Genomic DNA, 27,756 nt, shown 5'->3' with positions numbered 1-27,756 from the left:
GTCGCCCTCCAACAACAACGGAGGGCGGAGGAGCGACGCTCACAACAGCGAGCGGAGCGCCGGGTGGCTAAAGCACAGCAGGTTGGCACAGTAGGGGGCACAGGTGGTGCATCAGCCAGTTATCTCAGTCAGTCGACCCGTGGCACCTGGGTCTGCCCCGTGACCACCTGCCAGCGGGCGTTCGACACTTCACGTGGCCTCAGGGTGCACATAGCCTGGCACAAGCGTCGTGGTGACATCACCGCCACTTAGTGGCGAATGGCGGTTGTTGTTGTTGTTGTATATTCATATATGAGAGTGTGTATATTAGTGTACATGTGTAGTGGAGTAGGAAGGTGCATAGTGGAAACAGCGTGATTACATAACACAGACAGTACGGGTTATGTTGGGTCAGCCTGTAGCGAAGGCAAATACAGTGCAGGTTATATTAGGGCAATTAAGCTGGGTGAGCCAAGGACGGCTGTGATTGGCTGGAGCTGTTGCCAAGTCTAGAGTCGCGCCTAAAGGTCTGGAGGAGAAGCAGGTGCGAACGACGAGGAGCGTGGTTGGGACGCGGACTAATTAATTGGGGAGTAATGAGAGCGGGGATAAATTGGGGGGTCGGCAATTGGAGCGAGGTTGTTGAAGTTGGAGAGCTTGGAGTGAACAGCGGGGAATTGAAGTTGGAGTCAACAGCAGGGAATTGAAGTGTGGAGAGCTTGGAGACAGAGAGTGGAGAGACAGAGTTTGAGAGACAGAGTTGGAGATGGAGCATGGAAACAGCATAGCGATAGCAGAGCTGAAGAAGAGAAGCAGCCAGCAGTGGAGAGAGCGTAGCGATGGCGGAGCTGAAGAAGAGAAGCAGCCAGCAGTGGAGAGAGCATAGCGATAGCGAAGCTGAACAGAGACGAAGCAGTTAGCAGTGGAGAGAGCATAGTGATGGTGATAGCGGTGAACAGAGACAAAGCAATTAGCAGTGGAGTGAGCATAGCGACGGTGATAGCGGAGAGCGGAGACAAAGAAGTTAGCGACGGAGTAAGCGAAGTAATCATGGGGAGTGGAGAGACAAAGGTGGCGAGCGAGTCGAGTGAAGCACGGTGAGCGAGCCGTGACGACATGGATACTGTAAAATATTGAGGACATGCTGAAAGTTGTAAATAAAGCGGTGTTCGAAGAAAGACAAAAGTTGTCCGAGTGAAATCGAACACTACATTTCGTGTCAGAGTGACTACGAACCATGCCGAGATGTCAAGGAAGGCGGCCAAGAAGAAGAACGTGCCGGTGGACTCATCCGACGACAGCAACGACGAGGACGTGCTTGCCCGTGTCCTGCCAAGTGGCCGATACTCCTCCGGAGGGCCTGGTTGAACGAGAGTCTAGAGAATGAGACAGCGGTTCGAGCGAGGCCGAGACCCCCACACCGTCGAGTGATTGGAGAGTCCTCATGGCCCAGTGGGAGGCCAGGATGGCGACATTGACGGAGGCGTTTAACCGCTTTGTGACATCGGACCAGATGCAACCGACGGTGTCAAGTCGACCAGCAGATGTTGCCGCGGGGTCGGAGCGATTGGAGAAATCCGACGACGATGAAGCACCACCATCGGGAACAGCACGGCGACTTCATGTGCAGCGGTTCGAGGCCAAAGTTGGGGATTGGACGGCATTTACAAGACGGTTCCGAGCAGCTTATCAATCTCTGGAGTGGACTGAGGGTGCCGCTCTGCGGGCACTGCCGACGGCCCTCGATGATGATACCTTGGCGACATTTAATGGATTCCCTGCCACCGTCAGGTCAACACTGGATGGGGCATTCGCGGCAATGAGCAAGGTGTACGAGCCGCGGTCGGTCGCCAAACGTAGATTCCAGCAAAGGAAGCGGGAGGACACGGAATCCCCTCTTGCATTCCGCAGCGCGCTGTTGGCCCTCGCTCAAGTAGCATACCTGGCGATGGACCAGGAGGCCCTGGATTCCTTGCTGCAGGAGAAGCTTTTGCAGTTGGCCAAGGAGCTACGAGTCGTCCTTTCGCTTCCTGACAGCAACAACGACGATGACATGTCTCTACAGATCGCCAGGAACATCAAAGTCAACCTGGACCTCCGCGATGAGCCAGCGGTGGTGGGTGCGCAGCTGCTGTTGCTGAGCGCTGCCGCGTCCGAGAGCGCGGTGGCGGTGGGCGAGGCACCGCCGATTGCAGCGGCGGCCGGGGTGCCACCCGCGGGCATGCTGCGTCGCCCCGCGGTGTATGGATGTACTACGAGTGCGGACGGAGAGGACATGTTGCCCGCGACTGCTGGTGGCGCAGGGGCGGCCTTCCAAGGGCGCCGACCAGCTACAACCGAGGATTCTCCCAGGACCGAGGATTCCGGGTGAGTCGCGATACATTCAATACACGGCCGCTCTTTCCACATCACCAATCTGCGTCATCTCACCCATTCACATCTCATTCGTATGTTGCGCACGGTCAGGACGTGTGGGGCGCGTTGGTGCATCGTGTTTTGGGAGCTGCGCCGGGGTCGTCGGATGTGATGGCACTTATTCAAGGGGTGATGGTCAGAGTTATTGTTGACACGGGGGCTTCTGCGACCCTTATCTCGTTACAAACTTTTTGCTTATTGCCAACTTTGCCCCAGGCCCTAGAACCGGTTGATGGGCCGTGCATAGTAGCAAATGGTGGCAGTCTCGGTATTATGGGTTGTATGGTCGCGACGAATCAAATTGGCGAAGTGAGCGTTACGGGGAATATTTTGGTTTCCAAGGCCTTGGCGGTACCGTGTTTGTTGGGAACGGATTATTTGCAAAGGATGCCACTTAGAATTTCTATAGAGAAAGGGGTGTTTGGAATTGCCATCGGGAAAATGTCTAAAATTTTTGGGAACGTCTTTTAAGCTTGCGGTTGCGAATGCCGTGGTGCAGGCCGTGGTGAGCCGCACCGTTCGTGTTCCGCCTGGCACGCAGATGCTTGTGCCGCTGCGCTTTAAAAAACAGTTGCCTTTCGGCGAGCAACAGGAGGGTATATTGCTGACGCCCTCAAATGCTGTATCACGGATGCCCACTTTGGTAGGGGCTTTGACTATTGTACCGGCAAATTGCGACCCTTTAATACAAATTGTAAACGTGGGACACGAATCGGTCGTCATTCTGGAGGGTACAACGTTGGCGCATGCAACGGCAGCGCCGGGTCCGGAAGGGGAGGCGTGTTTGGCAACGGGACAGAGTGAGATGTTGCCGGGTGATGGAGATGATCCGGACTGGTTGCGAGATCTATATATGCAAAACCCTGAACTAACGCCTGTGCAGCGGTCGCGTCTCCATGGGTTTCCCTTTGAATTCAAAGATGTGTTCAGCGTGATTACATGATAACACAGACACTACGGGTTATGTTGGGTCAGCCTGTAGCGAAGGCAAATACAGTGCAGGTTATATTAGGGCAATTAAGCTGGGTGAACCAAGGACGGCTGTGATTGGCTGGAGCTGTTGCCAAGGCTAGAGTGGCACCTAAAGGTCTGGAGGAGAAACAGGTTCGAACGATGCGGAGCGTCGTTGGGACATGGACTAATTAATTGGGGAGTAATGAGAGCGGGGATAAATTGGGGGGTCGGCAATTGGAGCAAGGTTGTTGAAGTTGGAGAGCTTGGAGTGAACAGCGGGGAATTGAAGTGTGGAGAGCTTTGAGACAGAGAGTTGGAGAGACAGAGTTTGGGAGACAGAGTTGGAGACAGAGCTTGGAAACAGCGTAGCGATAGCGGAGCTGAAGAAGAGAAGCAGCCAGCAGTGGAGAGAGCGTAGCGATAGCAGAGCTGAAGAAGAGAAGCAGCCAGCAGTGGAGAGAGCGTAGCGATAGCGAAGCTGAACAGAGACGAAGCAGTTAGCAGTGGAGAGAGCATAGTGACGGTGATATAGGAGAGCAGAGATGAAGAAGTTAGCGGCTGAGTAAGCGAAGTAATCGTGGGGGAGTGGAGAGACAAAGGTGGCGAGCGAGTCGAGTGAAGCACAACGAGCGAGCCGTGGCGACATGGATACTGTAAAATATTGAGGACATGCTGAGAGTTGTAAATAAAACGGTGTTCAAAGAAAGACAAAAGTTGTCCGAGTGAAATCGAACACTACACATGTAAGGTCTAATAAATCTGAAAATCTAAATAGGCTCGAGGCTGGATGGTGCTTCTACCCAAGACTAACATGTATAACAACAGTTGTTGTAGCCTGCGGAGCTGCGTTATGGCAATGGAACAACATTCATCTCTATGCTCTACACCAACCCACACTGACAAGATTGGTGATGTCTGGTCAAATAACCCCCAAGACCTGCATGGTGTGGGAGTGCCTTATCCAGCAGTAGACTGACCAAAGGCTGTACTTGTACATGTGTAGGAGTGTGTGAGTTTATATGTACACTATGTGTACGTTTGTGTGTGTACATGTCTGTGTGTATATACGAGTGTCTTTGATTGTGTATTTATATGCGTTTAGGGGAATGGTGGGAAAGTCGTTGGCACATTACATTACAAACGAAGTGACCTGGGTTCAATATCCGTAAACAGCATCAGTGGTGAGTGATGAAAAAAAATTCTGGTCCTGGAACTCCCGTAGGGTGACTCTGCCTTAAATGAGTACCTGGTGGTGTTAACATCAGCAATGGGGAGAGAAAGACAGCCAAGGACGGTGCTGGTCAGGGAAGTGCGATCAGCACTTGCCTCAAAAGTGTATGCAGGCTCCACGGGGAGATTGTCTTTGTGCTCTAAAGTGCAGTGTAATAGTGTGTGCTTGTTCCCTGTCACTGGCTTCACTTTCCCCACCAGTTTATATGGGCTACTTGGGGGATCATTGTCTCTTTAATGCTTTACAACTAAGATTAACACCCATTACCAATTAGCTGTCTCTGTAGTGGTGAGCACAATCACTGACCATGATCCACTGTGAACCAGGGGCTTGAATCGGACACGTGGATCAAACCGTTACCCTCACTCTCCACCGCAGTCGCAATCAGGGCTACATTTTCTCAGTATGGCCTAAGGTCACCTCACTCCCTGCATATAGTGTGAGGGCTATCATTATCGCTAATTAAATGTTGCTGAAGATGATGGAAAACTTTACAGCATCCATGAATATGCATAACTTTTTTTTCCTTTTGTACTTTAACGTACAGTGAGTGCAGCATTCACTGTGGACCCACCTACTCACTGTACATTTACTTACCCACTCACACTAATTCACTCATTCACCAACCCACTCACACACTAATTCACTCATTCACCAACCCACTTACACGCCACTCACATCCTCACTTAACTCCACATATTCACTCATCGATCCACCCACCAAGTCACCCACCAACTCAAGCAGGCACGCACTCACTCACCGAACCTCATCCCTCAGTGGATGAGTGGGAGTGGGTATGCGGCTGGAGAGTGAAGGTATGGGCAAGGGTGGGGGATGGGTTATGGAAAAAGTGAAGGCAGGTGCAGATTGGGGGTTAATGGGAGGTATCAAGGGAGGGGTGAGCGTGGCGTGCGGGGAGAGGAGTGAAGTGAGTGAGGACAATGATGGCAGTGGCAAGGGGAAGAATTTGTCAAAATTTGTGTTCATGCTTGGGCTACGCAAGACCGAGTGTTTACGTGAGAATGGAGTTACATTGTACTGTATGCACAGTTAATAAGTGAGGATTCTTATAGACAAAGATCTGCCGTATAGCCTTAACAGACTGCTGGGGAAAGTGCCGTTAGGGAGCACCTATGAAAGCCGGCATGGCATATGATGGAGTGGGTGGCCAGTATCACGCCCGGCTGCTTTTGTCTCCCGAGTAGCGATGTTTTACACACTGCACCTGGTGCTCAATTGAAACTGAGTTGATATCACGCACAATTATGCACACACAATTTGTGAAGTAGTGAATGCAAGGTGTGCCAGTCTTACACTAGATGTTTACATCTGTGCAGTCCACGCTGAAGCCTCTTCATTTCCTCGGTGCCGATGCCACAGCCGAACAGGTTGAGTGTCTCCACAGGTTCTTCTCGCTGCAGCAGGATCCAGGAGATGGCAGCGCAGTCTGGCAGGGACAGCCTTGTGAATGACAGGTCTATCTCAGTCATGGACCGAGTGACATCACTCAGGGACTTGCGGTCGTGCAGCTCGTGCACGCAGTGCAGGAGACTGTTGAGCCTGTGTTTGTCAACCATCCGATTCTTCATGCTGCGATTGAGCCACTCGATTATTTCCTTTTGATAATCTGCAGATGGAGGATCCAAGATACCCTCAAAGAACTTCCATGGAGTGCTTGATGCCAGTCCACAAAAAAACCTCTGAAACACATCAAACCTCCCATCTTTGCTGTCCTTAATAGCCTTGATGACGTCATTCACTGGCCATGTTGAATGTGACAGATGCAGAGCTATCGCTGCAAAGAATTCCTGCATTGTCAAGTGTGAAAATGAATAACAACTCCCTTGTTTAATGCCCTCACATGTGAACACTTTGTTGATTAATGTACTTCCTAGTTCAGAAGAACTAACAACAAACTCTTCTAGATCTTTTTGGCTGAACATCTGGATGTTTTGCTGAACCCCCTTCAGAGCCATATTGCCAAGAGACGATACAATTTCCTTGGCACAGCAGCTGCCACGTCCATGGTGTACTATGAGCCCAAACACGTATTGTGTGAAGAGGTCGGTCATTGATTTGAGGATAATCTCAGAATGTTCAGACTTTTGTAAATGTTCCTTCAGTGTAATGGCTGCTATATGGCAGAATGAAGGGTTTTGGGACAATGTATTCACTGTTTCATTTTCCTGCAGGAGCTTGAGTGCCCTTTCTGCTAGACTCCTATCTTGGTAAAATTTGTTAAAAAATGCTATTTTATCTTTGTTGGAAAACCCAGTGATTTCAACAGCTCGATCAACATTCACTTGACTCAGTTGTTCCATGGCAATGGGTCTGGTCGTTATCAAGACCGAGGCCTTGGGCAAGAGATTTCCATTCACTAGGGCAGCAATGATGGCTTCTACTGTTGCCGTCTTACGTGGATCGGTGCACGCATTGGCATAGTCAAGGCGCTTTCCAAACTCGTCCAACCCGTCCATAACAAAATGGGTTCTCTCTTGGTTTGCGAAAACCTCATCCGCTTTGTTTCCCAAACATGAGTGCAGCTTAGAAAACAGCTCTGCCAGTGACACCTCTCCAATATCATTTATCTCCCTGAACCTTATGAGCACGATGTGCTCAAAGCGTCGTGCAAATACTTTCTCACCTGACAGCAAGCTGTGCACAATGAATTTGCTCAACATGGTTTTACCGCTGCCTGGAGTCCCCACTACAATAACCAGTCGGGGGTGTGTTTTTTTTCCAATGTGATCAAAGAGCTTCTTGTAAGTAATCCCTTCTCTCTGTGCTCTCTTCATCAGCTCCTCGTGCTGCTTGCCTCTCGCTAGTAACTCGTGCTCCTTGGTTTCTTGATGGCGGTAGTAGGGAACCAGAATTGGCTTCACCATCCTCTCCAGCAAAAACACTGCAGGTTCTCCAGGTCGTGCGTCGTAGTTTCGTGTTAATGATGTCAGCTTCAGCAATAATTCTCTGAAATCATCACCAGGCTTATCTAAATGACACAAATAATTTAACGAGCAGATCAGTTTCACTTACAATAAAAAACATATTCCTATAGCAGACAAATATGTTTAAAATAAACTATGTAAAAAAAGCGTAGCGAATTCATTCACCATGGATAATGCAGCAACATCATGTACATCATGAATTATTGTGTGGAAGTTTTCACGATGTGTATTCTCCAAATGCAATTTTTATAAACACTGTACCTTTTGTAAAAAAATATGTTTTATCATAACAAAAATGCTACCACCATGTGTCTTGTTTGTTTTGCCTGTGAAAAAGATAGTACCACATTTAGCATTACCGTGTACATCAGCATCATCACAACCTAATTCTATCAATCTGTGTGTAAAATGCACTGCTTGCCTTATCCTACAATTATCGATTTTTTTTTGTCTAGGATGTTGATTTTTTTTTTTATATTTCACTGGTATTGGGGCTGTGTTTCCTCTCCCATCTCAAGCTGGCCTACATCACGTAGCACGGGGGCTACACTGGTGGAGTGCAGTACACCAGCCACGGTCCTAGCAGCAGAGAAGATGAAGTGCTGTCACTTCCACAAGAACAGACACATGAATCACAACACTCGTAGCATCCCACGTGATACATCGTAGGTTCACTTGAACTTCAACTAATCTGGCTACTGCATCATCAGCAAACACTGTGGCAGCCACTACATTGTGGAGAGTGTCGATTTCCAATGACAAATTTGCTCAACAACTTCCATCAGCTTTCCAAGGAAACATTGAACCCAGTCTCTCACCACTTGGGCAATGGTGACCATGAGTAGCCTGATCCCTCTGTATCTGATCTTATTTTAATTTCTCGGGAATCATATATTCGGAGTCATTATCTCCCGTGGACTTTTTTACAAATGACGAGGTCTACAAATTTGACGTTGAATCTGGAGTGAAGTATAACCAATCCAGTTTCAGTTTCATTTATTTTGTATAGCCCTGTGAGCCATTCGGCTCTTCAATCGGGTGCAACTGCAACAAACAAAACCAGGAACAAGAAACATCTTAAAGTGACTACGCGCAAACAGAAAAATCCAGGAAAAAACAGCAAAGTCTTCCGGAAAAAGCACCGTATATCAATGCTGTGTGCAAACATCCCAGTGGGATGCAAGCCAAACAATTACAACCATAAGACAATTTAGATTAAAGTTATCAGTCTAACTCTGTACTACAACAAATAAATATGGCTAAACCAAAACGTTTTAGAAATCACTAAAATAAAGCTATAAAAGCAATGTAACAGTGATCATAGGAACTAATTTAAATTTTACAATAAAAGATACACATAACATGTACTACCAAACTTTGCAGCCATAGCTTGCTGCATGAGTCACTCCATAACAGCAGGAGTATCAGTAGGAGTATCAACATTTTTCAAGAGTTAAGAGGAGAGAGTAGGTTCCGTTTCATGAGTCAATGGCATTAAAAGGCGGGGTGTCATTAGAAATAGCAGTCATTTCTAGATTTAAAGCTTTCGTGACTGCAAGGATCCATATTCTGGTTCTATTCGGTAAAGTCACGTTAGTAAAAAATAAAACAACAAAAATCACGACGTTTCGGCCACAACACAAGCGGCCTTCATCAGGTGAAGGGACCAGGCTGTCTCGAGGACAGCGCTGGAGTGAAACACAGCCACACTCAGACCGCGACCTTTAAGCTGTGTGCAAGGGAACAAGGTGCCTTGACAAAGGAATTAGCATAAAAATTAGCATTTGATTGGCCGACTTAGCATGATGAACGGTGTAGAGGTGGTTTACATGCGGGTGCACATTCCGGTTGGCGTGGGGGGGGAGGGGGAGTTTACCTATTGATGGTGTGAAAAAGGAATTTTTAAGAGCTGCGAAAGTTTGGGGTACCACTACTTGAAAAATATACTGTACCATTGAAAATTAGTTTAATGTTTGGTTCGATTTACAACATCTTTCCAATGGTTGCTTAATTTGAAACCATCTTCTCGGTTGAAATTGTGTCTGTGTTTGTAGATCTGAATTGCCTCGTAAACAAATTTCTGATAAAAACCCGTGGGTTTGCAAAGAACCTTGGTATCGGAGAAAATTATATCGTGATCACCCACAGTGTTGTAACAGTGATCAGCTACGGCAGAATAATTCGTTCTGCCGTGTTTCAAATCTGATTTGTGCTCGCGAATTCGGTCAGAGACATGTCGCTTTGTCTCCCCGATATAGCAAGCACCGCAGGTAAAACTCAATTTGTAAACCCCGGGGTACTGTAAGTCAGGAATGACATCCTTCACGGATGGGATCAGATCACGAATTTTGTGTACTGTATTGAACCGGACCTGGATCTTGTGTTTGTTTAGAATTTTGGAAATCTTTTTAGTAATGCCTGCTATATATGGTAGTGTGATGGTTTTCACCGGAGTATCAAGTGGTTGTTTCTGTATGGAGGGAGAAACAGCTTGGCGGATGGTACGGTCAGAGTATCCATTCCTTTTGAGGGCCAGGTGTACATGTTTTAATTCACGGGTCAGGTGGTGTTGGTCCGAAATGCAATGAGCTCTTAAAAATTCCCTTTTCACACCATCAATAGGTAAACTCCCCCTCCGCGCCAACCGGCATGTGCACCCGCATGTACACCACCTCTATGCCGTTCATCATGCTAAGTCGGCCAATCAAATGCAAATTTTTATGCTAATTCCTTTGTCAAGGCACCTTGTTTCCTCGCACACAGCTTAAAGGTCGCGGTCTGAGCGTGGCTGTGTTTCACTCCAGCGCTGTCCTCGAGACAGCCTGGTCCCTTCACCTGATGAAGGCCACTTGTGTTGTGGCCGAAACGTCGTGATTTTTGTTGTTTTATTTTTTACCTACGTGACTTTACTGAATAGAACCAAAGAGAATAGCAGTCATAGCTAGTCAATATAAAAAAATTAGGAGTAAAAAATGTCCACAAAGGAGGAGACATTATACTGAGAAGAGCAGATAGCCAAGGACCGAGCCACGTGAAACACCATATAATTGGGACTTCTGAACAGAAGGCAGTCCTTGCTTGCAAAAATAGGGCTCACTTTTAGAGGGGAAGCAGAAGCAATGGGGAAGTGTGAGAGATGCCTGCGTAGCCATGCCGATTCAATAGGATGGAGTGGTGTGTGGTATCCAAAGCAGCCCAAAAGTCAAGAACTAGAAGCAGCTTCCATAATTTAAGAGAGGTGGTCATTCACCCAAAATAGGGAAACAGTTTCAACGAAATGGCCTTGATGGAATCCAGATTGTACCAAGTCATGGAGACCAAGGCAGCTGATGGGTTTGCTGCCATGGCCAAACATATTGGGCTTGACACTTGAAAGAGAGCTTCATAGCTCATTATATTCTTCCAGCTCAAATAAAATGCCTGTCTGAAGAGGTGAGAGAAAATCACCATGTTTAAGTCATTTGCAAGGAAAGGGAGGTGTAGGATAGGACAGAAATTCAGGAATGTTGGGGTACAGTGTGGATGCAATGTTTTGATACTGACACACATTTCCATTATCCATCCATCCTTTCCTCCAAATTTCTGATCCCTTGTACATACCCTGCTATGGAATGGATAATGAATGTCCTCCTCCTGAGAGGGATGTTGTTATGCAAGAGTGGTGCAGTTTGCGAATATCAAATGACAGTTCATATCAGTTCAAAGCAATTCCTTCGCTTAAACTTGCCAGAGACATGCGAATGGTTACGTGAAGTTTAGCATCACTCACGAGAAGCTGCTCCAGGGATGGCTTTACCCGCAGTTGTGCTCAGATCGACACCCATCACGTTGAGCTGCTGCTCATGCTGTGATATCCACTGACCCAAGAGAGGGATCTCGGATCTCAGTGGCACCAGCACATCTTTAAGGAATCTCATGCACACTTCTTCTCCATTGTTGAGCACCAGGTCAACCAGGTCCCGTGTTCGTGCCATGGGGTTATTCTCGCTTTTGAGGGACGCATATACACTGTCCAGGACTATCCCTGTTTGATAGGAATAGTCAAGCACTTCTGAAGACTTCGCCTGGAGGTATTTCTGCAGATTCACTTTGTTGGTTTTAATGCTCTCACATGCAGAAACTTTTGATGCCATCACGACAAATGCATCGAGTCACCTGAAGAAAATGAAAACAAACCATGTGTCACCTGTAAGCATAGTCGTGTAATTTTAGACAGGTACGGGAAAGAATAATAATTATAAAAATAAAATGTTGCTACTAAAATCTGAGAGGTCTCGGTTAGGTACAATTGTGACTTTAGGTATTTGATTGTGAATACATTGAGTTATTTAAATTGTAATGAAAGCTTAAAAATTGTCATTGGAATATATAGAAATACATACAATTGCATCGAAACACTTTAGGCATCTCAAAACACTCTTCAGTGCAAGCATTTGAACATTCACATGAACACAACACTACGATAAAGAAAAGTAAAATGTAAACCTAATTCAAAACACCACACAGGTTTAGCAGATTAAGCAGCTGCGTGACACCACGTGCTCACTGCCTCGACCATCGTGATGCCACGCAGACGGCAAATTGCGTTGTAATGTGCAATGATCGGGATAGCGTCACCTCTAGTTGAGTGACGATTAGAGGGTGGGAGCCAGGTTTGATCTTGGGTAGTCCCTATGTAGTGGGCACTCCCATGCTCTCAATGTATGGGTAGAGGGTGCTCTGAGGTTGTCTAGCAGTGGTATGACGTCACATACCGCGCTCCCAGCAGCGGCTGGCGGGGCCATTTGTGAGGGGGCCGGGGGAGCCGACGGAGGGAGCCGATGGAGCCAGGAGGCCGACGGGGCGGGGGAGCCGGGGGGGGGGGGGGCGACGGAGCCAGGGGGAGGGGGGGGCGACAGCGCGGGCAGAGGGAGCCGACACTGACTTTCTCATACATCATACACTGACTCATTCACACCATGCACTGACTCACTCACACATCATGCACTGACTCACTCACACATCATGCACTGACTCGCTCACACATCATGCACTGACTCGCTCATCATGCGCTTACTCACTCACACATCATACACTCGAACAACCACTGACCCATTCACTCATCATACACAGGTTCACTCATCGTGTGCTGGCTCACTCGCACATCATACACTCACTCTGCCGCTGACTCGCTCACACATCATACACTGACTCACTCATCATGCGCTGGCTCACACATCATGTACTCACTCAACCTAATACTGACTCGATCATCATACGCTGACTCGCACATCATACGTTGACTCGCACATCATACACTCACTCACGCTGCTGCTGACTCACTCACACATCATACACTGGGAGTGTCGTGCTGCCAGCTATGGCTGCAGGTTTTGTCGTACATGTTATGTTTATCGTTTGTTAATTTTAAAATCACAGTTCCTATGATTACTGCTGTTACATTGTTTTTGTAGCTTTATTTTGGTCTGGTTGTGGTTCAATAGTTTTCTGCAATGTAGATTCATATTTTGTTTGTTGCGTTTGCACCCGACTTAAGAGCCGCATGGCTCACAGGGCTATACGTAATAAATTAAACTTGAATACGCTTCACAGAAATGAGTAAACATGACCTTTTGTGGAGGTAGTGTGTTTGTGTGGGGAAGCCAAAACTTAAAGTACACACATGAGGCAACGTCAATGTTACTGTAATGTTCATTATGTTAAATAAATCACTTATACAGGACAGCAGTGGTCCAGGTGTCTGTGCAACCACCTTCCTATGCCTTTGAATCTCCACTTGCACTGTCTCTTAGGAATTCTTCAAAATTAGCGGCACGTTACATCATCATCAGCAGCCATTGTCTCTCTACCGCTGGATGAACGCCTCCCTATATTTGTTTAACGTGAGAAATTGATGAAGAAAATTCTTAATTTAACATTTTTTATTAGTATCAATAATAACGAAGCATCTGGTCAGTGAGTATGCACCACGTGCATTTACAACAGCATGCAGAGCATGAGACTATAACGAGTTTTGTACATCATGTTTGTAAACCCAAGTAATCCATTCTTTAGTATGAGATATTTATACATTTAACTCTTTGTGTATTGAGCTGTGTGTATTGCATTGCTGCAAACTAAATATCTATACTGTACATATACAGGCCGGTCTGACTTAACCAGCGTTCTTTCTACAAGAAGGTGCTATAACAAGCAATATTAATTTATCCCTGGGGTGTCACTATATATGTATGATTTTATGAGTAGTCAAATAGTACGAGGAGATAATGCAATAGGGAGAAGGGGGTGAGGGCGTGGGCTTAGTCGCTTTTTCTCTCATACAGCGCACATCTCCACAGGAAATGAAAAAAATAACACCTGGCAAATGGACATACATTGATGTTTACGCCCAAGGCGCAACAACTCTATTGGTTTCACTATCGTGCAGCTCCACGCTACACACAGCAGACGCGTGCTCCCTACAGAGGATAAACTGTCGAGCGTCTTCTACGCCGACAGAACGAGCTTCAACACAAACATCCCCCATGTAGCTCCACAGACTGGTGGGTCAAGTGCTGTTAGTGAGCCCCTTTGAAGACCTGCATGCAAAGTGGGGTAGAAATGGCCAGCACCACACCTGGCCACGTTTGTCTCATAGGTTATACTGATTACCCATTGTACCAGGCACTCATTTAATGCAGACACAACCTAGAGGACCCAAAACCAGTGTAGATATCACGTGCTATTGATAACTGTGGCTGAGTTTGTTGTGCAGCATGGCTCGCCACAAACACACATAGGCGATGTACACAAACATACAAGATACAAATGAGAAAAATCTCCCATATCGTTTTTTACATTATTGGGATTAGTTCTGCTAGCGAGCACCTAAGAAGGCCAGTACGACACATGAAGGGGTGGATACATAAACACAATAACAATAAAAGCCATTCGCCACTCAAAATTGGTGACGTCAAAAAAGTGTTTGTGCCAGGCTAAGTGCACATTGAGGTCATGTGGACTGTCGAAGGCTCATGGGCAGTAGGTTACAGGATAGATAAAGGTGTCATGGGTTGAGTGACAGGGATGACTGGCAGATCTACCACCTGTGCTCCCTACTGTTCCACCTTGCTGCATTTTACTCATTCTGCACTCCGCTCGTTGTTGTGAGCATCACTCCTCCGCCCTCCGTTATTGCTGGAGGCGGACATCCTTCACAAAACTCCTCCAGAGACGCTGATCTTGAAACCACTGGTCGAGCTGTTGGCAAGCCCAAACAGCTCCACCATCCTTCTGTTACACTGCAGTCAAACTCTTGCCTATAGCGATAAGCCCCTTATATCTGGACAAACAGAAGCTGTTTGGGTACACAGTGACTGGGCATTTGGGCTACATGACCCAGCCAATGCTGCCTCACCTGCCTTAGTATCTCACTGATGGGCATTTGTCCAGATCATTCAAGGATCTAAGCTGCTCACATAATCTAGTTTGTTAAGCCCACGGTGGATCGTAGACAACTTGAATATGCAAAACCCATGTGGATGTTCCTTTAAAAGGGATCCAAATTTCTCAAATGTAGAGAAGGGAGGGGATATCTGGCTGAGAAGACCCAGAGCTTTACATGGAGCGACAGGCAATGTAGCATTCACAGTGTGTTACGCAGCTGAGATAATTATGTTCAACCGATTCGGAGCATGACCTCTGCTGCCAAACTGGAGCTAGTCACATGCACCCTTTCCAGGTATGGAAAATTGTTCTGCTCTGTCCAAAACTGCCCCACTGCTCATGGGGAGTGGAGGGATGGGAGAATACGATGACAGAATACCCAGGCAGGTGCTTTGTTTTATGTGGGGATGAACGTAAACCCCATTTCTTAGTAGTACTCTCGAAGTTCAACAAAAGCTTCTCCAGCTCATACTGGATATAATTCTTATGGTGGGGATGGTTGTAATGTGGAGGTGGGCAGTGGTAATGCACGCTCCTGTCTAATGAGGAACCAACAGTTTGGGACAATTTCAAGATTATGTAAACAACGCCGCCAAGACCAGCCCAACAACCTGTTGCAATATTGGAAATGAATGGATTAGTGATTAAACGTGGTGTTTAATTGAAAAACGAACGTAAAAACTGCTACAAGGGCCTAAGAAGGCAATGCAAAACTCAGATCTGGCATGAACAGAGGGGGCCTGATGGAAAAGCTGCAGCAGTTGAATAATAACTCTCAGTCAAATAAAGGATGACTTTGCAAACTTCAGTCAGCTCAGGGGAGCCTACTTTAATATTTCCTGCGCAATTACAAATGCCAGTGGCAAGCTCCTCAGCAGTTGAAGGCGGAAACTAGCATGCTAGAAGTAATTATGCTCCCAAATGCAGAATCGCTCTTCGTCATATCCCTTTGAAGAGCTCATGCAAGCCACAGCAACCAAAGACCCTACACCTTCTGCATTGAGCCATTTGAGTATAAAGTGAGAGGTACCCTAAGAAAAATGAAAGAAATCACTAGTATCCAACACTTGCAATATCAGAGCAGAAATGCTGACACCCAGAGGCTCAACTATCATCACATGGGTGAGTAAGATCTTTTAACACACGTGGAGGGCAGGCTTGAAACCAGCTTTCAATGATGCAGCCTTTTTGGTTGGACTGCAGGCAGTCTTACTCGTGCCGTGTCAGTCATAGAAGTTGTTGGACCATACTTATATTTGCCTCAAGCAAGTCTTGACGAACAAAGTGGGGTATAATCTGCTGAGTAGTGTAATGGAGGCTGTGAAATGAGAAATAATCAATTAGAGTGCCTTTAAAAAGAGCCTCTGTCAAGGTGATGTGCACATCAGTGAGATACAATCATCATTGGGAACAAGGAGGTGTACATTCAGCCTACATTTCTAAAGAGAGAACATAAAGTGATGATCACAGGAGAAATCTGTGGATGGTAAGTGACAGGCCCAAATAATTGCATCAAAAGAAAAGGGAATGAGTGACCTCCGAATGAGTAAAGGTTGATTAGAAGTTCCAACAGGAAGCCTTGGTTGCTGGGCGGAGAATGAGTGAAGGGGAGTAAAGCGAGATGGTAGGGACGATATAGGAGAACATTGGGAGGGGAATAAGATGATGGGAGAGGCAAGCAGGAGCGTGTCCATGGTGGAACTTGAAGACAGCAAAGGGGATATTGTGCTTGATGCAGAAATTAATCGGATACCAGTGGAGGGATCAAACACGATCACAGCTTTACCAATTAAAAACCAGGCAACAGAAACAAACATGAGTACAGTATTACCAAAGACAAGACTGTCACACTATATAAAGTCCCACTAATTTCATGGATCGTTATTAAACAAAGGTGTCGCTTTAATCGACATTGTGAACTCGGGATGTTACGGGACAATGAGTCCCATAGGCAACGCCACGGGCTGAAGGGCACAGTGAGGGCTATCACTCCCTCGACTGACTGTGCGCGAGTAACTGACTTCAGCCTCTATTGACGATCTCTGTGAACAGGGAGGTGGAAGCCAATAGAGTTCATGTCAACAACAAAAACCGTGACCTTTAAAGAGACAATGCTCCTGTTAAAGTACGATTGACAGTACATTACCATTTTTACATGCTTCAGAGTACTATACCCATTTTAGAAGCAGCGTTGCTTTGTAGATTGATTTTGTTACTGATGGAGATAGTAAAAAAAGCATGTGGCAAGATGAGACGTTCATTCGAATCCGTGTTCTCAATGTCCTAGCCCCTTGGCATAGCCCCTAGGCTCAAGCACAAGACACTGATACTATTTTACTCAACACCCACCTCTATAACCCCCCTAATCGCTCCCCCTCAATCCCGCTATCTCCCCCTCCCCCCATCGCGATGTTATTTATCTTCCAAAAAAACTTCTTCGATAACACCGCTTTGAAATGAAATGTTTATAGTAAGAGACGATTCAGGCAATGGTCCTTTTGTCACAGCACTTCAGTCTCCTCGACTTGTGACATCGGCACCACCCATGAGGAGGCCGCATTTGTTGCACTCCAAGATGGCTTGGTGAACGCCCCTCCCCTCCACTACCCCGACTTTTCCTTGCCGTTTGTCCTTGATACAGATGCTAGTAACACTGGCATTGGAGCTGTTCTGTCTCTAGTTGTCAATGGCATCGAGAGTGTTATCGCATAAGGAAGCAGAGTGCTGTCTCCGGCTGAACAGCGGTACTGTGTCACACGCTGATAACTGTTAGCTATCGTGTTTTTCTTGCAACAGTATCTTCCATATTTGTATGGGAGAGACTTTGAGGTGCGCTCGGACCACGCGGCGCTGCAGTACGCGCTGCAGGTTGACCAGCCATCTGGCGAACTTTCACGCTGGTTGGAGGTCCTCCGTGACTACTCTTTTCAGGTTACCTATCGCAAAGGCTCCCATCACACGAACGCGGACGCCCTCTCGCGATTACCCACGAACGAGAGTTGCGCAAGTTTTTCGGGCTCCGGTCGCTGTAAGCCGCGCAACGAACACTCGCCCCCTACCCTTACGGCATCGGCCGAGGTTGTAACATCTGAGGGAGCTGGGGATCCAGTGGCGCGTGATGCTGTCATTGGATTGGACCACGAAGAATGGGGGCGCCTCCAGGTTGAGGACGCTTCCCTGCTTAAATTGCGATGCGGAGTCAGAGAGACTGATGGGGGCGAGGATCGATGGGGTGTCGCCTCTTTCATTCTCAGAGGTGGATTGCTCATGCATTGGGACGGAGAGATGCGATGTTCCAACATTGTTGTGCCCACCGCCCTGCGGGGTAAGGTCATTTGGGCGGTGCACGAGCGTCTGTTGCACTTGGGTGTGCATAAACTAGCATTGGCCACACGTAAGTCGGATTTCTTCTGGCCTGGCATGGCTGAGGATGCTGCTAATTTGTTGAAGGGGTGTGTGCAGTACACGCGGTAGAAGCCGCTCGTGGGAATAAATATTTTCTGGTGGGAGTCGAGTATTTCTCATGATGGCCTGTGGCCTGGCCGCTTCCCAAACAGTTGGCGGCAAAGATCACTGAGGCATTCCTCAATGGCTATGTAATTGTAGTGGCATGGTTGAACATGATCGCCACTAATCATAGCCGGCAGTACTAGCTTGTGTCAGTAGGGAGCAGAGGGGAGGCTGAACCTGCTGGATTAATGATGACGGGCCGTTGGCCAAGGCAATCCCTGGGGGAGCATCGTGACCAACGGTCGGGACCCCAGATCCCGGGAAGGGGGCTGGGGAGATGATGTCATTCTCCAGACCCTCGGAGACGGTCCTAGAAGGAAGGCGTGGCCAGGGGCGGAGTGAGCCAGGAGCCTATATATAAGTCAGGTCCCTGAGCGGTCCCAGCAGTTGTTGTCCGGCCGAAGACTGAAGAGCATCCTGGAGCCCTGAAGAGTAGAGCCCAATGGGCAGAGCCGAACCCCTGGCTAGGGTCGGCTCGAGCTTGTACCAGTGAAAGCTCCAGCTGATAACCAGTGAAGACTCAAGCGAAGACTCAAGCCCCAGCAGTATAGATGTCATGATAGCCAGTGAGAGGCAAGCTAGTCTGGAGGGACTACCTCCATAGAGTATCGGGTGAAAGGGGCCATTACCCCATTGTGTAATAACCTGTTAATGTTATAATAAATGTGTTGCCTCAGAGTAAGCTTCCTCCAGTTTATTACCCACTACATAATGGACAAGAGTGCTCCCGAACGTCTTCTGAACAATCAGGGCAAAACATTTTCTTCAAAATTATTGCAAGAGGTGTGCGTTAGTTGTGAACCAAGAAAGTACGCATGTCACCGCACAATCCGCAGATGGATGGTATGGTTGAGGTGGCTGCACAGAACTCTGACCTCCATGTTGAGTCATCAGGTCAGCGAGAACACGACCCCCTGATTCATGTTCAGTTACAAGCCGCACCCAACAAGGCTAAATCTTAAATCTCTGACTCCGCGTGCTGTACCCTTCAAAAGCTTTCAGAAGTGCGGGAGACTTCCAGGGTAAATTCTGATTCGTGCCGATTGGCCAATGAATGGCTGAGGGGCTTCCGTACTTCAAAAACATGAATGGGCACCTGGGGACAGAGCTTGGTTGCACTGTCCACAGGTACCGGTGGGTACATCGCCCAAATTGCTCAAACCCTGGAGAGGGCTGGTTGATGTGATTCGGGTCATTCGACCGCAGTGTGTCCAGATCCGCTTGGGGCGGCGGAGTTGATTTGTACACTCCTCTTGCCCTAAGCCCTTTATTGCTCCCTGTGAGTTTGTTCCATCTCCACACTGTGGGCGCCGAGGGACAGATGTGTCCGGCGAGCTGGCATGTGTGCACGTTGAGGTTGGTCCTCAGCGGAGTCGTGTGCTTCCTCCCTCAGGTGCCGCGCGCCTGATGTCCCCCGAGCCGCCGCCTGCGCTGTCTTCACTTGATTCGAGAGAGGAGAACCCGTCGACCCGGCCTACTGCTCTTCGTGAGGAGCCGGATTCGACTGGACAGTTGCATATTCCCCCTGGGACCTCCAGGGAGAGTGAGCCCACCTCCACTGGAGGCCCAGCCACGAGGACTCGCTCAAAAACTCTTCGGATTTTGTGACACCCATGCACACACACTCCCACACCATCAGTTGCTTGTCACACTCAGTAGGCCATATCGGTTATTGGCTGAACCTAGCCTTTGTTGTGCTTATGGGTATTGTTACACGGTGAGGATGGGAGTTGTTGGTGATGGAGGGGATTCCGTGCATTCGCGTTTTATATTTTCTCGTGTTGTTCTGTACATTTGCAGCTAGTGTATATATTGTATAGGTGGGCTTGGTTATTTATATGCTATTTGTTATTGTTATTGAGGCACACATAACGTTTAGTCACTTTTACTCGCTTTTTTCACCTTATTCACTTAAGCAACCATTGGAAAGATGTTCTAAATCATACCAAACATTAAACTAATTTTCAATGGTATTTATCCAAATAGTGATATACCAAACTTTCATAGAAGCTTATTTCACTTCACACCTACATTTGTAAACTCCCCCCCCGCCCCGTGCCGGTCCTCTACGTTCCAATTCACACCCCCTCCCCCCCTCCGTGCCGGTCCTCTTGTGCATTACGGTCATTTTATGCTAATTCCTTTGTCAAAGCATTTTGTTTCCTCCCACACAGCTTAAAAGGACGCGACCTGGGATGGACTGTCTTCACTCCAACGCTGTCCTCATGACAGTACGGTCCCCTTCACCTGATGAAGGCCACTTGTGTTGTGGAAGAAACGTCATGATTTTTGTTGTTTTATTTTTTGCCTACGTGACTTTACCGAATAGAACCAAAGAGTATGGATCCTTGCAGTCACGAAAGCTTCAAATCTAGAACTTATTCACTTGGTTAGTTTTAAGGGGGAGTTGACAGCCAGGACGGCTGAATGCTACGAATGGGGGGGGGGGGGGGTAATGTAGTGACATCGGGAATGCCACTGTGTAGTGCCGGCCTGAGAGGCACGGCGTGCGATGTAATTACATCACCGACACCCCATATATGTGGGTGTAGTACCAGCCCTAGTGGGGCTTGGTGAGCGCTGAGTCATGGCGCTGAGTGGCACCACGTGTGGCGTGCAGTGCTGTTCTCTATAGGAGGGGTGTGAAAGTGTCAACCATGAATGAGGTTAATGTGGGCCATTGCACTCTGGTTGACCCTGGAAGGTACATGACGGGTAAAGTCTACACAGGGGCCCCAAGTTGGGGCTAGTGGGTAGTCACGTATCAGGGCGAGATCTTGCAATAGGAATCGAGAAGGTAGTCGTGGCCAAGGGCAGAGCCGGCCACGACTGGTGAGCATATAAACCGGGTCCCCAGAGGGACCGGGGTTCAGCTTTGCTGTTGTCTTCTGAAAGATCTACATTCAACGTCCGTGAAGAGTCACCAACACATGGGCAGGACTCAAGCTGGAGTCCTGCTCATTGTAGCTATCCCAGAGTGTTAGCACAGATAGCCTGGTGGTCCACCACCATAGGTTGTTATCTGGTAAAAGGGAAGTTACCCCTTCGTGTTGGTATAAATAAATTTGTTGCCTCCAAAGAGTATGTCTGCGACTCAATTGAACCGACTACACAATGGTGCAAAGGTCAGTAAAGTGACCGAGGCCACCAGGGGCTGTACCAGTATACCACATCAGATTAACAAGGGGCTCAGTGGTGGCAACAAGTTATCCCCTTCGCCTGGAATGCAGGAGGTCGTGGGTTCGATTCCAACCCCGACGCCTGGATATTTGGAGTTTGCATATTCTCCCCGTGGTGGCGTGGGTTTTTCTCTGGATCCTCGAGTTTTTTTCCCTCCACATTTAGAAATATGCGTTTACAGTATTTGGCTGCTACAAATTTCCACGTGATAAGCCACTTCGTTGAGCTACGATTTGTGGCCAGGTTGCTTTTGAAAAACAGCTATATAGCTCAGTGGACCTTACTTGGTACAATAAAATAAAAATCTGCCGATTCCTGGAGTTATACTATAGGAAGGCCTGGGTACCCAAGGGACCAGATTACAGCATCTGTCAGTTCAATGAAAAATCTAATAGCTTAGTGAACTTTGCCTGGTTCATAAAATATTTTGTTAGTGTTTAACCTCACGTGACAAACAATAAATCCAACAAACACACCCAGTGCTGAAATGCACTGAAAAACAGTAAATGTACCAGAATGAAGCAGTACACATCTTGTCAAGTTGTATTTATGCAACAAAGAAAACTAAAGAAAAATAACCAAATCCACATTAGATGTGGATGTGATCATAAAGTAAAGCACTTCTGGATAATGGGCACCCTATGCCCTGTCGGTCGTGTTGATTTTTTACCATATTTCACCATGCTGACTAGTGCGGGTTGGTGAAGCGAGGGGGGCAGAACTGATTCATTTGTCACTCGCCTCTGGATTTAGTCCATGGGTGTGTAGTGATGTGCGCTAAACACTGTGCAATTAGACGACCCCACATGCCCTGGGCACCCTTTCGCATGAGATATTCAAACTCAATCTATTTTGCAGGTGAAATATTTCTGAAATAAAAATGCAATGAAGGAAAACAGAGAAACTGCCATGACACGGTGCACAGGTGTGAATTAATATATTATAATAATCAGTCACACGACTGACCATACAAGGCAAGCACACCATGGTGGTGTTTCCCAGCGCCTATCTCGTGACTCGGTATGGGAATCGCTGCGGCGGTGTCCGCTTGTGCAGCTCCATGCGACCCACAGCAGACGCGCGCTCCCTACAGAGGATCCACGGTCGTGCGTCGTCTACACCTACAGCACGAGCTCCAACACAAACATCCCCCATGGAGCTCCACAGACTGGTGGGGCAAGTGCTGTTATTGAGCTCCTATGAAGGCTGGCATAGTACACGAAATGGTAAGTGGTCAGAACCACGCCGGACCGCCTTTGTCTCCCCAATGTGTGATGTTTACACACCGCCCCAGATACTAATTTGCGTTACACACACATTTACCTCCCTACCCCCCACCGCACACACACTCACACACTACACCGTTTTCCACACACACACATTTAAGCACCAATCAAAAATCCCCCGTGTATCCTACACAGGTGGTTTATATTCTGGACCACACCACCCACCGTCCCCCATGCACCACGAACTCCCCACACTCACCCACGCTGTGAAGTGTCGAGTCGCCCCGCGTCTCTCGCCCCTGACGCGGCCCAGTTCCCCGTGTAGCCTCCTCTCCCGTGCTCTCAGCCTCTGGCCCTGACGCAGCAGAAAGGAGAGGGGTGGAGGGGTGACGGGAGGAGTGAAAGGAGCGTTGAGGGGAGGGTTGGGGGGAGGATCGGTGGGAGGGGTGGGAGGGGTGGGGTGGGGTGGGTGGGTGGGGTGGGGTGGGTGGGTGAGGTGGGGATGGGTGGGGATGGGTGGGGATGGGTGGGTGGGGTGGGGTGGGTGGGGTGGGTGGGGTGCCCCTTGCTTTCTTCCGCCCCTCCCCCCACCTCTACTACTTATTTTAAGCCTCTGTCTGTTCATCCCTCCGGCCCCTTTTTTCTTGCTTCTCTGTCCGTCTTTCCTCTTCTTACCTCTTGTGTCCCTGTATATGTATTTCTGCTATCTTATACCTCGTATTTGTTCACTCTGTCTATGCTGGTATGTTCAACCCAGAGGATGAACACGAAATTTAGCACTCTTCTGAAATTCGTGGTCTGCCAGGCAGGTGTCTAACTGTGTCGTTGGCCGACTGGTTTTGCATCACGTAAATTTTTCTTAGGTTTTTTGAATTCTCGTCTCTCATCTTCTTGTTGTATTTACCTCCGTGCAGTTTAACGCTCTCTATGTGTTGCGCTGATGTCACCCTATGTGCTATTTGTTTTTACACCTGATGAAGATCGCTTGTGTTGCGGTCGAAACGTCGTGATTGATTTATTTTAATATAATTTTATGGTATTTCTACATACGTGACTTTACCGAAAAAACCAATGAGTTAATCAATGGTTCTCTGTGTGAGTGAGTCTATGTGTCTCCATGTGAGTGAGCCTATGGCTCTGTGTCAGTGAGACTTTGGCTCTCTGTGTGAGTGTACTCTGTGAGTGAGTCTATGGCTCTCTGTGGGAGTAAGTGGGTCTCTAAGGCCACAACCATCTTGCCCCCTGCCCAGTGCGTCCACCTGGTTGAGCTGCAGGAGTCTATTGTCCACCGCTCCAGACCGCACAGATATCCGACGTCCACCTCCAGCACAGACACCAGCAGATTCTTAAACCTGGTTGTGGAAGTAAGGACACGAGAGGGGTAATAGTCAACCACCATTACCACCATCAATACCACCATTACAACCACCAAAATCACCGCTATCGTTAACACCACCATCAATATCACCACCTCCACCACAACGATCACTATCAAAATCACAATACTCTTTGGTTCTTTAGGTAAAGTCACGTAGGTAGAAAAAAATAATAGATCACGACGTTTCGATCGCAACACAAGCAACCATCATCAGGTGAAAAAATATAGCGAGAAAGCTGCTGAAACACAAAGTTATATTGGCTTGAGATAAGCTCAGCCCAAGGGTAAGTGGGCGGGGCTAGAGGTAGAATTTGCATGTAAATACAACACCACATCGTGGAAAAGGAAAGAGAGACACAGACACCGAGAGACATCCACACAGAGAGAGGCACACACAAAGAGACACACGAGAGACGCATATAGAGAAAAACACACCGGCAGAGAGAGACACCCACACAGACAGATGCAGAGAGAGATAGACACAGAGAGAATTACATAATTGCCCATGAATTACTATGGTGTGACAATGTCAATTACCAATGTCAAAGGGAACATCAATGAATGGTAAATGTGGGGTAATATCCCCAGAAGAGCATGTAGACTACATTAAAAATTAAAATAATCAGGCAATATAATATCACATATGGGTTCAGTTTAAAGTTTACTTATGAAAAATAATCCTGAAATAATTGTGCTCCATAGATAATCTTAATGGTCAAGTTACATAAACATCACGGAATCACTTAAGCTGACCATTTAAAAAGACATTAATTCCAAGATGTTGAGCAAAGGAAATTGTTTGGAAGTTCATCTCACACCAAGTACATGTTACTATAAATCTAAATCTGCATAGTTCTCGATCAGCAAAGTCGCAAACATGTTTTACCACAAGCAAGGAGTTCGGTGTAAAGCTGTTAAGCAAATTAACCACTGCACACGGTTTTAAAGTTCTCTGCCTCAAAGACAGCACTCTACCAAGTGTCACGACGCAGCTGCACACGCCGCATGACAATAGGCGGAGTGAGAGAATCTAAGGAGACACTGACCCTGTCAAAGGGGATCCCATGTCTAGACTCTAGAGTATTTGTGGCTGGTGCTACACATTTCTATGTGATTAGCCATTTAGCTGATCTATCATTTGTGGACAGGTCGCTTCTGGAAAACAGCCACATAGCTCAGTGGGTCTCACCTGGTAAAATAAAAATAGTTTATAGAGTTCGTTCTGCCTCAACGCGTGTTTTCATAACGCCATTTGGATATGGCACGATGGATGTAATAGGGAACACGTTTTATAACGCGGATGCTAAATGGATATAACGCGATTGAGTCAACAGAACCACGTCGCGCGAGTAGGAATGTGCGGTTGTACGGCTGCCTGGGCACAGCGTCACACGAGACATTGGGATGCTGCTGGATGCTTCCTGATGCTCCCCACGCGCCTCAGTCTTTGTTCAGCCGACACACGCATCTCACGCTGTTATCACGGACTGTGCTTTACCCTGTATTAGTCATTGTAACGAGGGAGTTTACACAACGCGGTGTTATTCAGCAACGCAACTGCCGCGTTATAGAACACTGCAGTAAATATTGTCGCGGTGTGGAAGGAGCAATGAACGTCATCTTGTGGCATGGAAAGGCATCGCAGCCCTAGCGAGCAGCCAGAGACAAAGCCTGCACGCACGGCAAAGTTGTGATTGACCCGGGGACTATTAGCAAGTGACACGTATGGACTAATGGTTACTCTAAATGACGATGTTGACGATGGTTATAACGTGCTACAAATATGCAAAACGCACATCGCATTAGCTCTGACAAATAGCGGACTTTTTTAAAGTTATCGTTTACAATGGTTAATTTGTATATCATGCCAAGTGAGTAATTTGCGTGTGGACCCTGACAGCGGCACTCAATGTCCAACTCTTGCGAATGCTCTCAGGGGATCTTTACCGTGCGCTGCGTTCACTCACTCAGCCCCAATCTCCCTGTCGTGAACTCACCACTCACCCACTCAGTCACCTCACCCTTCAACTCACTCACCCTCCTCACCTATTAATTCTCCTCATTAACTCACTCACCCTGCAATCCCCCCCCCTCCATCACCCGGCACTCACCGCCTGTCCGTGACCACCTCTCCCGTGCCTACAACCACAAACACCACCACCACCTCTCCCGTGCCTACAACCACAAACACCACCACCACCTCTCCCGTGCCTACAAACACAAACACCACCACCACCTCTCCCGTGCCTACAAACACAAACACCACCACCTCTCCCGTGCCTACAAACACAAACACCACCACCTCTCCCGTGCCTACAACCACAAACACCACCACCACCTCTCCCGTGCCTACAACCACAAACACCACCACCACCACCTCCTGCTGCTGCTGTCGCGGTCTCCGCGTGGCGCCGCGGGTCCAGGGGGAGGCCTCGCGGCCCAAGAGCGGCGCCACGGCTCCCCCCCTCCCGCTCCTGGCCCCTCCCCCTCGTCCCTCCTGGCCCCTCCCCCTCGTCCTTCCTGGCCCCTCCCCCTCCTGGCCCCTCCCCCTCGTCAATCCTCCTCCCGTTCGCGACGTGGAGTGAACTCAGCCCCGCCCCCCCCGCCCCCACCGCCCCCCCTGCGCGGCCCCGCTGCCCATTACAAGAATGGCGGGAAGCGGTCGCGGGGCCTACCGCGCGCCGCCTCTCGCGTGATTGGCTCGCTTCGCGTCACGTGGGGAAGGCGGAAGAAGAGTATGGGGGAGGAGCTGCGCGGTAAGGGGCGGGGCCGTGGAGTCACGTGGTGGGCAATGATTGCCAATAAGTGGGCAGGGATGGCTGTACGTCACATCCGGTGATATAGGACACGCCCCTTCGTGACGTGCTTCACACTTCCTTCCGTCCCGCGTGCCGTCAACACGAGCTCAGCATGGCGCTGTTGACCGTTGGCGTTCCGCTGTTGGCCATGCTTGGGATGGAGATCTTCATTTATCTTCGTTTTAAGCTTTCCATCTCATACTTTTACCGCGAGACCACGACGCTGCAAACGGAGAGGATGGGCCTGCAGAATGTGGAGCTCTGTCAGAAGAACAAGACCATGGAAGTGGAGAAAGATGGTAAGCTACCATTTTCTTTGGTTCTTTCGGTAAAGTCACGTAGAATGAGAATAAAATAATAAATTGATAAAATAAAATAACACAATAATATTCTCACGACGTTTCGGCCACAATACAAGCGGCCTTCATCAGGTGAAGGGGACGAGACTGTCTGGAGGACAGCGCTGGAGTGAGAAAGCCACGCTGAGATCGCGATCTTTAAGCTGTGTGAGAAGAAACAAAGCGCCTTGACAAAGGAATTAACATATAATTTAGCATTGAAATGGCTGAGTGATTAGCTTGTGACTGGTCACAGAAAAGGCTATGTTAAAGTTAAAGCATACACATCCGCAAAGGCACCCCTTGACAAAGGAATTAGCGTAGAATTTAGCATTGAAATAGCTGAGTGATTAGCTTGTAACTGGTCACAGAAATAG

The 27,756-nt window shown here is 48.0% G+C and overlaps 1 protein-coding gene across 4 annotated transcripts in view; it reads right to left on the bottom strand.

Moving 5' to 3' along the window:
* The window catches only part of LOC116936897 (NACHT, LRR and PYD domains-containing protein 3-like), a 38,180-nt gene extending 13,977 nt beyond the window's left edge, over positions 1–24,203 (bottom strand). For 2 of the 4 annotated variants that reach the window (XM_076063610.1, XM_076063611.1), the window contains exons 1-4: positions 24,125–24,203; positions 23,125–23,220; positions 11,294–11,679; positions 5,894–7,568 (exon numbers count right to left, since the gene is read on the bottom strand). In XM_076063610.1, coding sequence (XP_075919725.1) covers positions 5,894–7,568; positions 11,294–11,657 — 2,039 coding nt within the window. In that variant the 5' untranslated portion in view covers positions 11,658–11,679; positions 23,125–23,220; positions 24,125–24,203. Of the gene's footprint in view, positions 1–5,893; positions 7,569–7,785; positions 7,851–11,293; positions 11,680–23,124; positions 23,221–24,124 lie in introns of those variants that run through there. The other 2 variants (XM_076063613.1, XM_076063612.1) reach the window with 2 other exon arrangements.
* Between the last annotated feature and the right edge of the window lie 3,553 nt (positions 24,204–27,756).

Source organism: Petromyzon marinus, unplaced genomic scaffold (assembly GCF_048934315.1).
Source record: "Petromyzon marinus isolate PM22_M1 ecotype Great Lakes invasive population unplaced genomic scaffold, UKy_Petmar_22M1.pri1.0 PM_Scaffold_163, whole genome shotgun sequence".
NCBI classification, from domain to species: Eukaryota; Metazoa; Chordata; class Hyperoartia; order Petromyzontiformes; family Petromyzontidae; genus Petromyzon; species Petromyzon marinus.
This window is presented reverse-complemented; position numbering and strand designations above follow the sequence as displayed.